At 40.8% G+C, this 11,146-nt stretch overlaps 1 protein-coding gene across 1 annotated transcript; it reads right to left on the bottom strand.

The window, feature by feature from the left end:
- Window positions 1–432: 432 nt before the first annotated feature.
- LOC139480067 (prostaglandin E2 receptor EP3 subtype-like) lies at window positions 433–9,766 on the bottom strand. Its single transcript, XM_071263047.1, has 2 exons — window positions 8,577–9,766; window positions 433–1,073 (listed from the first exon to the last, which is right to left on the bottom strand). The coding sequence occupies exons 1-2, from the start codon at window positions 9,432–9,434 to the stop codon at window positions 543–545; spliced, it is 1,389 nt and encodes a 462-aa protein (XP_071119148.1). The 5' UTR covers window positions 9,435–9,766; the 3' UTR covers window positions 433–542.
- Window positions 9,767–11,146: the final 1,380 nt, after the last annotated feature.

Raw genomic sequence — 11,146 nt, 5'->3', positions numbered from 1 at the left:
CGTGAGATAACTGGAAGACTGTTCAAAGCGGCGCGTTGAACCAAACTCACTCACTCACTCACTCGCAGTGAAGGTTTGATATGTTCTAGTAGAGCACATATGTACACATAGGCATGGTTTAATGGAATTTGATGTCCAAGAGAAAGAAATGGTAAACATGATATCTTCGACACTATTTGTTTAAAATTTATTGTTGCAGTTACGTGTAAATGCTACGAACATATTGATTGCTACAATCATCAGTAATATTGCCGGTTCCTATCGGAAGTGGTCATGAAAAACTAATGGCATTTTGAGATAATAAACAAGTCTGTGAACCAGTGGTTTAAATACATCAGAAAAGAGATTGAAAAAAAAGAACAAATAAGAATTCGTCAGTACATAACATGAGTGAGCAGCTTTTGATGATACAAAGCAAAATAGCTTCATGTGATTACAGTACTTTACTCTTGCCAAGTTATCCTGTAATTTCTGCCCTTTTCCAAATATCAATTGGGCTAAGTGATCTTATACTACATGCGTGTTCAAAGTGCTATGAACGTCTATATGTTTATGTCGTCTGCCGAAACGACCACATCATGTCTGATGGAAGGACTGTCAACTAATCTCTCATCACCCTCCCTTATGTCCGACCAATCATTGGTCGATTGCCCACCATAACGGCCATATTGCATCATGGGAATAAGCAATGCTCGACCGCTACCTTTCCGCTCGGCCTTCTTGTTTCCAGGACTACAACAACCCAAATTCTTAAAAATCTGCAACTTTGGGGATTTGGCATTGCTTGGATCACACCCTTCTTCAAAAACTTCATCATCGCTTGGCTTTGAAGTAAGAGGCTCTGTCTTGGCCTTTAAATCCTTCTTTTCCAAGATGGCGGACGAGGTCGTCTGCTTTCTCTTGACGCACAAAACACAGTAGACCAGACGCCAAATCCTGGTAAAAAGCTCCTTCCTGAATAGTATGTAAACCCAGGGGTCAAGGATTTGATTCAAACAAGCCAGACGGATGGCCCACAAATCCATAGCGTGGTTAACTGGAAACTTCCCTGTTTGATTGATAATTACCCGCACCTGAAAAGTAAAGAAGAAAATACTCATGTACCAGGCAGACACTTCATTTTAAATGTCACAAGTGCTGTTGACCCATTTCTAACCAGCACATCAGCTAAAACGAACACTCTCGTCAAAACGGGGGACAGAAACTACCTCAGTAACATTTAAACATATAAACAAACATTTTACTCCATAAACATGAAAGACCCTTGTCGATGTAGACAAACAATACGAAATGCCAATGTTTTAACCTTTGCACTCTTTAAGTAAAATAATGGTCGAGCTGTATACCTGGTTACCGTGGAAGGAGTTAAATGTCATTTGGTAAATCTTTGTTTATGTGCTGCTTCAGGGTACTTTGAGGTCATTAGGTTGAAATTTAAGGACATGTGATAAACACTATTACATATATTTATATATGTAATTCAATTTACAGTGCGTGATATAAACTAGAATACTGGTAAACGTCTGAGACCTGCATCACTTCGGGCTTTCCTTCCCCATTAAGCTGACACGCCGCGATATAACTGGAATAATGTTAAAAGCGGCGGTAAACCCAACTCACTCACTCACTCCTAAGTTGTTCAGCAGTACATAAAACAGACGTGGACACGTGACTGAGTTACAGAAATTTCAAGTTGGTTTAGCAGGTTGTTAACATAAGGTTACATCGATCTTTAAGTGGTTCGATTTTGTCCTCTGAAGTTTCAGTTTCAAGAAAAGTTTGTTTGCGAATTTCGTTATATGCACGTTGTTATTGTATATATCGTTATGATAAACCTTTATTTACCTTCTGTGTAAAATATACGAAATAATGTCCATCAAAGTGTATTTTAGAAACATTTAACTGTACAAAACTGCTACATGTCTCCTGTGGGGATGGACTCCTGTCTAGAAATGGCCCCCAGCATCCCGTGTTGATCGTAAGAGGCGACTTACATTGTAATTGATCTGGTCGTCAGGCTAGGTGACTTTGTTGGTAGTGTGTTACCGTATCTAAACTGCATTAGAATGGATTGGTCTGTTATCACCTACTTCACAATGTAACGTTCCTTTATCTGAATACATTCGGATTTAACGCATTAATTTTACGGTCCAACGAAGTAACTCGTATCCGAATTTAACTTTAATCTGCATGCAATGAAACGAAAACGATTATTTTGAAGTCCTGTGTTCTACGTCTTAATTCCCGTCCTAAAAGCAGATTTAATAAGGATTGGGTGGGTTCCTTGTGGGACCTGGTTGTCTGTGTCATTGCGCCCCAACGGAGGGAATCATTAGTCACACTTAGCTGTAAGTGAGTGAGTGAGTTTTGAGTTATATCGTCAATAACTGGATCGTTGTTTGATTTGAACAACACCATCATTTAGAATTTATTCAATTATTTAGTTTTAAGTGCTACTTTTGACTGCAATGATATATAAAATATGAGTGATGGAGTGAGTTGGGTTTAACGCCGCTTTGAACATTATTCCAGTTATATCACGGCGTGTCAGCTTAATGTGGGAGGAAAGCCAGAAGTGATGCAGGTCTTACCACTTCGATGAAACCCACGAGCACGGGTATGGTGCTGACAAACCTAGAAACATAATCGGGGCGATTCGAACCCACAATCATAGGTTTCTGGCGTACCCAAGGTACGCAACTCTGCACAGCGAATTGCGGCGCGTTAGACGACTGGGCCATCTCGAAAAGGTTGCACTCCAGAAATAATACCATTGGCTGCCAGGTCAATTGGGTATAACTTAACAAATGTGGATTTTACACTTTTCAAAGTTCGTAATTGATTCCTTGTAAATATAACAGCAGAGTTGATCAGATCAACTGGTTAAAAACAAACCGTAGAATCTGTACAATCATCGTTTGGTGTCATGTCTGCAACATGGCAACGTGTTATGGCTACAGTCTTGTTTCAGACTAGTACCGTCCACGTGCATGCTTGACGGCTACGTGTAATTCCACGTTTGAATACGTTGCAGCCGACGCCAATGGTGCTGAACAACGTCTGTACTTGGAGAATAGACGATGGTAAAATACCAAGGCATAAACGCCTATGTCCTTTCTGTATTGTGCCATCTGTCGAAGATGAATTCCTTTTCTTCCTGATCTGTCCATTCTGCAAGGATTATAATGCAATATTCTTCCAAAATACTGTTATATTTATCCAACAAAAAATATTCTTGAAAACTAGGAGACCGCTGTTGAGGCGAAAGAATACACGCTGGTAACAAAAATGTTTTTTTGCGAAACGAACAGTCTCGATTGATGAGTTAAATGAGAAATTTACAGTCTATAGCGAAACATTTTCGAGAGAATAACAAACGGCAAGACGTGATATTTACTCCATAAATGACCACCTGTCAATATTTTGCCTTCTCAATGTGGCACTAACGTAAAATGGACGTCAACAGTTTGTGTACGGGCTGGATACATACGATAAAGGGAGACAAGTTAAGGGGAGGTAACTCCTGTGTGACAATAGTTCCGTCAAAGTGTTATGTTCACTGCAGTGAAATATCAAATCTTATGTTCACTGCAATGAAAATATATACTTTTACTTTTATATAAGTATATAATGAAGTCAAATTATCTCATCTATGCCACGTGTCTCCACTTTTGCACACAACGCTCTTGTCAAGCGATGTATGATGATGCAGTGTACATGTATAATGGGTCGGTGACCCTTTACATGATTAAAAAGATTATCACTGTCACTGGATTGGGCGTGGTCGTGTTTGGAGAGGTGCCAAGGACGTAACTCCGACGTCGACGTGACGGTATGGGCTGCGGTCACTCAAGCGGTGACGCCATGATTATGATAGGGACATGGACATTTCTGCCGTGACAGATTCTGCTACCTTTGACAATGTACGTGGCCGACATGGTGGGATTGTGACTGGGTACATGCATCAGGAAGTCTCGACTTTAGCAGTGAGTCCCGGTCTTTCTCCCATTAGCAACTGCGGAACATGATCGAAAACGTTGCCGTCAACAGCCTCCAGAATCAGAATAGGTGTGTGATGAAAAAGAGGGGGACAAAATACCCCTGGTTAGCACTAGTTGATCATGAACATGCCAAGTCCTTTCAAAGAATGTTTGTTGACTCCGGTTCACATCAGAAATGGACACACACATGCAAAGTGGATTTTCAGAATGGACCTTTGGTGACTTTGATGAAGTGTTAGGGGAACATCATTATCCCTCCCGGACGTTAAAAACCGCATCCTTGGTGGTTGGATAGAGCGTCTGCTCTGAGCGCGGGAAGTCGTGGTCCGATCCCCTGGCCGCGTCATACCAAAAGACGGTAAAAGATGGTACTAGTGGCTGCCCTGCCTTGCATTCGGCATAAGGGGATAAAACAAGGACTGCTCGGCTGGAAGTTAGTATTGCGTGTCTGAGCGGGGTGTTCATGTTAACTGCGGGATGGTATCTCACGACGTGGGGATATCTCTTAGACTTGCGCCCCAGATACCGATCCTGTCGTTGGATGCGTCTTAGTGGATCGGGTGGTCAGGCTCGGTGACTTGATTGATGGCGTGTCATCGTCCCCGACGGCGTGGAGCGTTGATCGTAAATATATCGGTCACTGGAAAGTCTGGTCCAGACTCGATTATTGTCAGACCATCGTCATATTGCTAGAATATTGCTGGAGAGCGGCGTAAAACAATTTTGGATATGTCTACCATGAACAATTTTGAAAGCGTTACTAAGACCTAGAATGTTGCAACCCTTGTTGCAACAACATTTATGTCTACCATAAACCACTTTGAAAACATTACTCGATTATTGCCAGACCATCGTAATATAGCTGGAATATTGCTGGAGAGCGGCGTAAAACAATTATGGATATGTCTACCATAAACAATTTTGAAAGCGTTACTAAGACCTAGAATGTTGCAGCCCTTGTTGCAACAACATTTATGTCTACCATAAACCATTTTGAAAACATTACTCGACTATTGTCAGACCATCGTCATATAGCTGGAATATTGCTTGAGAGCGGCGTAAAACAATTTTGGATATGTCTACCATAAACAATTTTGAAAGCGTTTCTAAGACTTAGAATGTTGCAACAACATTTATGTCTACCATAAACCATTTTGAAAACATTACTAAGGAGTAGAATGTTGCAAGCCTTCTCGCAACAACATTTGAACAATAGTCGTATAAGACTCTTTGAAATCTTCGTAGAAAGAGCATGCTCGATCGTACTCAAATGTTGTGAATTGTAGACACCAAAGGCTAGAGACTCGATTATACAGCCCGTCCTGATTTAGCTCTAGTTGTGTTCACTGCATCGTAATGTAATTAAATCGCTCCCTCATTGTCACGTGTTACGTTAAAGTAAACAACTTTCTTATTGTAACATTTAAGTAACTCTTCTCAGCTGAGGCATATGCCAAGGCTTCATATTTTTAATTCTATTGTCAAAACAAATACATTCATCCATGTGTAAGGGATATATTCTTTAGTATACGTTCATGTCATACACTTATATTGTTACATTTTCAATTACAGTTATTTGCTCGCTTAAATGTTTCCCGACTTCCAAAACGGAAGTGCAACAACAGTATGTGGAAACTTTGTCTGAATGCTATATGAACCACATGCTGGGTCCTCACGCGAGCAAAATGGAAGGGGGAAAACATTTGTAACTTTCAATGCAACTCTTTTGACATTCTCCGGAGCTTGTGAATTAAATAGACAAAGCATCTTTCGAGTACTCAAGGATAGTTAATTAAATAAAAACATTAGGAGTATTGTTATCCGACAAAATGAAACTTACTTTATGTGTAACTGTGTGAGTGAGAGAGTGAGTGAGTGAGTTGGGTTTAACGCCGCTTTTAACAGTATTCCAGTTATATCACGGCGTGTCAGCTTAATGTGGGAGAAAAGCCCGAAGTGATGCAGGTCTCAGACGTTTACCACTTCGGTGAAACCCACGAGCACGAGTATGGTGCGTCACTGTGTGATCCTATGAAATTAACTTTACCATGGTTTGTAGATAGTTATAGAAAGACGGATAAAGGACTTTGGTATACATGTGTGCGTCCGTGCGTCCGTGCGGGCGTGCGGGTGTGCGGGCGTGGTGCTTAGGCGGAGGGTGTACACTATACTCAAATGAACCACACACAAGTTGACGTGTTACGTTATGCAATGTGTGCTGTTTTCACGACGATGATATTAATATATCATAACGTCAAACATCCTTTGAAATGTATTCTAGTTTCCTATTTCTAATTCGGTCTCTCAATAACGCTGCTTAGATCCTATGAGTGATTGAGTGTGTGTGTGGTTTAACGCAATATTCCAGCAATAACACGGCGGGGGACACCAGAAATGGGCTTCACACATAGTACGCATGTCGGGAATCAAACCCGGGTCTTCGGCGTGACGAGCAAACGCTTTAACCTCTAGGCTACCCGACCGCCCCTAGGTCCAATGGAACAATAAGACTACATGCAGATTGTCGACTTCATTCTACATGTGTCCATACGCAAACTTGTAGACTCAGTTAAGCATATAGACATTTAAAACATAACCATACCAAAATTAAAGTTCTTGACCCAAATTACCACACGGTCATGTGAAAGCCTAAACATCCTATAACAAAGTCATTTTCCGAAAACAACCTTACACAGATATGTGGGATATCTACTCCAACGGGACAGGTAATGGCATGCAACAATATCGACAAGACGTTCCTCCTGAATTCACAACACAGGGAGATAAGTGTGATTAAAAATATCTGTCACATACTTTGCTGTGAACAAAACACTTAAGAATGTTTACAATGTCACTCCAGCCAAACACGTGATTAACCACGTGCAAACAAACATGTTCATTGGTCAGGTTACGCCCGAGGTAACCAATGAACAAACCGATGTCAAGTGTAAAAAGTCTGTATATTTGGAGGAACCTGCTATTCAAGGACGGCCGCTAATTTGACTTTTAGGCTTGAAAAAACCCCATTTACGTCACAGCAAACTAAACGTGGATAAACTTTTAATGCCAACATTACTACTGTTACAAAAACTGATCAGGTGACTAAGGGAGGACGCATGTGCTCTATACTGATGAATATATACTCAAGTAAACAGTGGTTATATTGACTTTAATTCCGATATGAAAAAAATTGATGTTGTCTTCCATTTATATATTGGGTAAGGCATAGGTAATGTTAAAATATATATGATTATATAATGTGTAATTGACTGATGCCTAGTTAATGGCAGTAACATCAGAACCAACACGCTCTTGTCGTTGAAAAGCCATAAACAGCTGACACAGAAAGGAGTGTGAGATCCCGTTTCACCCTATGCTGGACACCCACTCCTCAAACAATACCACGGATCTCACACCTGCAGTCCGCAACACATCATGTATACATTAATGATATTATTTCTAAATCTTGTTAATCGTTATCGGAGTGTTTGAGGAAGAAACTGAAGACTGGGAAGTATTTACGTTATTGAATAATTATTGATATTTGTATTTGATGTTTTCATTTCTGGAAAATCTATTCTGAAACACTGGAGGTCTGTTCTACAAAGGAATAGCTCTGGTCTAATTGGCCGTTAGTTTTTTATGTATCCTGAACAAAAACAGTTAGGGATCATGAATGTTTTTTTGAGAATTGTTTTGTAGTAAAGACTGGGCATACAATTTCATAAAAATACCCCCCCAAAAATTCACGATCCCTAACTGTTTTTGTTGATATATAATGCACACATGCAATGTCATTGCTTTCTAATTTGGTGGTCATCATGCTTGTTTGGATTGCTACGAGGCACAGCTATGTAAAGTTAACCGTGGTCAGTTTACTTTGATTACAACACAATTTGAAATTATCTTGATTTTTTTTAAATAAAGCAAAGCCACGGTCAGTTCCTGTTAGATCAAATCAAATTTATTTCAGCATAAAAAAGGTTCAGTTTTGCCCTAGGTTATAAGTAATGCAATTATACAGTTCTCACCTGTAGGATGTAAAACATTTTTTTATCTGTTTAGTTCGTTTTTATTGAATCTGTGCCATTTCCTGTGCTGGTTTACTGTGTATGTTTTTACCATATGCAAAATTTGTTCTCGGTGCTGTATTGATGAAATTTTGCGATGCGACGTTAAATATCAACTCACACATTTGCTAGTTTAGGCATCTCTAACAAATTTCAGTGCATAGGTCTTACTCTATTTCTTCCTCTCTTCTTTCTCTCTCGTACACACATGCACACCTCATTCCGTGAATACCAGAATTGCTGTTCCTTACATACGATACGATAACGTAAGGGTAGCTGAGTGTGGTAGGGTGTCGTGATGTCTGTGCAGAGTTGCGTCCCTTTGCTATACCAGGGTTTGCTGATCGTAGGTTCGAATTCCAGACCTACATCACTTTACGGACTTATGCTCCCACATTCAGCTGACATGCCTTGATATACCTGAGTTATTGTTCAAAGCTCCGATACACTCACTCACTCACTCACTCACTCACTCAGTGTATATGAAGAGAGAAAGCATGCCTACCATTAACGGTGCATAGCAGGTGGCGAAGACAAGTATTATTCCAGCCAAGAGAACCATCATTTGAGCTTCGTTATCCAGCTGTCCAGATTGGCTGTACTTGTGGCTCATGTTTAGCTTCCTCCTCATCCGAGCCAGAACACACATGACAGATGCGTTACACAGCGCAGTCATAGAAATCACGACAAGCCCCACACTGGCGTAGAAATACGTGAACACCTTGTCCGTTAGTTTGTCTCCAGTCACGTCAAAGAAGCACCAAGTTCCTGGGTACTGAAGCACGTTCGCCCCAAGACCCACCAGAGGCAAACAGGACACGATGAATGCAAACAACCACACACCGACTAAAATATATATCACTTTTCCCGACGAAAATTTGGCTTCGTAGGCGTAAGGATGTATAATGGCCACGTACCTCTCCACAGCCATCGCACCGACAATTAACACTGTAGCCATCCCTGCAAATATCATCATGAAGGAGAAGTAGTTACACAATGGTTGTCCTCCAAGCCATCTCCGGCCGTTATTGTACACCATGATGGTGACAGGTGACACGGCAGCCGTCCCGAACAGATCTGTACAAGCCAAACCTCCAACCAGTCTATAAAACACTGTTCTTTTGTGATCCTTCCTTGAACGATATAAAACAAAAAGTGCCAATAAGTTCCCGAAGACACCGCTGGCAAACATTATGGCCGGTACAGCAACGACTAACAAAGGCTGGGTCTGTTTTGTTGATGGACTCGAACTATTGCTGCTATCACTGCTTTGATTAAAGTCAGATGTATAACCGATCGAGTAAAGCTCATCTGATTCCGAACTATTATCCATTTTGAAGTAAAATGCAAGGGTTGATTCCATACAATATGTTCCGAGGCTGCGAATCGGATGTTTTGTTTAAAAGGTTTTGAAAGAAAATAAACTATTCATTTGAAAAAACAATCCCGAACGGAAATCCTTCATGAAACCGTCAACAAGTTTATCCCGTAAGGGTACAGCCGTTACGTATATCAAAGTTACACTTACATTGCGAACATCACAGAAGTCTGAAGGCTTTAGCTTTAGACATCATTCCCATTGCACGTCAAAGAATGTTTTACTTTCTGACACCTTCAGTGTATCACGTGAAGTCAGAGTGAACTGTTGGTACACTTCGTTTGATCTCTCGTGCCACCTGACTTTCCCTCCTTGAACCTCCGTAGACTCCCAACAGAATCGCTCATCAAGCAGCAAGTATTGAAAGCTGTGTTCCATGTAAACATACGCGCATATTCCACATTCGCTTCACCTCACCAAGGCGTTTCCCGCTGTATTGTACCGCTTCTTATCCCAGTAGACACAATTGAAATGTTAGGACAAAACACATCCTGAAGGCGAATTGCGAAGTTGACGCTGTTTTCTCATAATATATAATGTTAATTTGGCATAACTGTGAGATGTCAGTTCCTATGTTGAATTACAGGACCATTTCCTCCACAACTGTTTCCCTGCGTGCCCAGTGTGTTCATATGATCAGCCTTATATAGCGGCAACTTCTCCAACTAAGTGTCCAATACGCTCTGGCTCAGTACAGATAATAACCGGACTGTTTAAAGCTGCCCTTGCGATTAGGAAACAAATTCCAAATGAGTGGGATTTCCCTGTGCAAACAAGAGAGCTTGGACGTAAAAAGTCGGAGCGTAACATTTAGCGGTTCCTATACAGAATGAAAAACACCATCGACTGGTTATAAAGGGTCGAGCGTGAGTACAGTCCGTGATGCTTGTCCGATTGATTTGTGAAACGTGCCTGAGCGCCAGTTACAATTCGGCAAGTTTAGACTTGATAGACCCGTAGCAAATTGCAATCCTTAAAAGTCTTCGAAAGTTAAACAATTCAAATTTCAAAAGTTCAAGACTTCGATTTTCATTTTTCGAATCTTTATGTCTGGAAGAATGAACGAAGTTATCAAATTAATTTATTACTTAATCCTAAAGGTGATTATTAATGCAATAGATATTTTCTTTTCAAGCTTTTTTGTTTACTTGTTTGTTGTTTAACGCCGCACTGAGCAGTATTCCAGCTATATGGCGGCGGTCTGTAAATAATCGAGTCTGCACCAGACAATCCAGTGATTGACATCATGAGCATCGATCCACGCAATTGGGATACAATGACATGCATGAACCAAGTCAGCGAGCCTGACCACTCGATCCCGTTAGTCGCCTCTTACGACAATGTCAAGCATTATCGGCTTTTTACGGCAAGCATGGGTTGCTGAAGACCTATTCTACCCGGATCTTTACGGGATTCGAACTTTTCAGCTTTCCCGATGTAATAACTAAATAATGACATATTGTAATTTTAGTTCTTCAGCTTGTAATCTTTAACGTTTATGTAAGTTCACGTAGCCCCCAGGTCAATGACTGTCATTGTGACAGACACACAGACAGACAGACAGACCAATCTCATTAATATCGATCAGATCTTTGTTCTCGCTACCGCTAAACAAACGACCTTTCATCCGACCAATTAAGGCGGCGCTTACTAGATTATTAAAGTGACAGTCGAAATGTGTTTTCTCATCATCCAAC

This window comes from Haliotis cracherodii, unplaced genomic scaffold (assembly GCF_022045235.1).
Source record: "Haliotis cracherodii isolate W230 unplaced genomic scaffold, xgHalCrac1.p SCAF_4, whole genome shotgun sequence".
Taxonomy (NCBI): Eukaryota; Metazoa; Mollusca; class Gastropoda; order Lepetellida; family Haliotidae; genus Haliotis; species Haliotis cracherodii.
This window is presented reverse-complemented; position numbering and strand designations above follow the sequence as displayed.

Bases quoted from the DNA above. Each gene is read 5' to 3' on its own strand.
- LOC139480067 (XM_071263047.1), bottom strand. From the start codon at position 9,434: ATGGAATCAACCCTTGCATTTTACTTCAAAATGGATAATAGTTCGGAA. The intron at 1,074-8,576 runs GTAGGCATGCTT...TTTACTTTTCAG, and splicing joins CCTGCTATGCACCGTTAATG to GTGCGGGTAATTATCAATCA.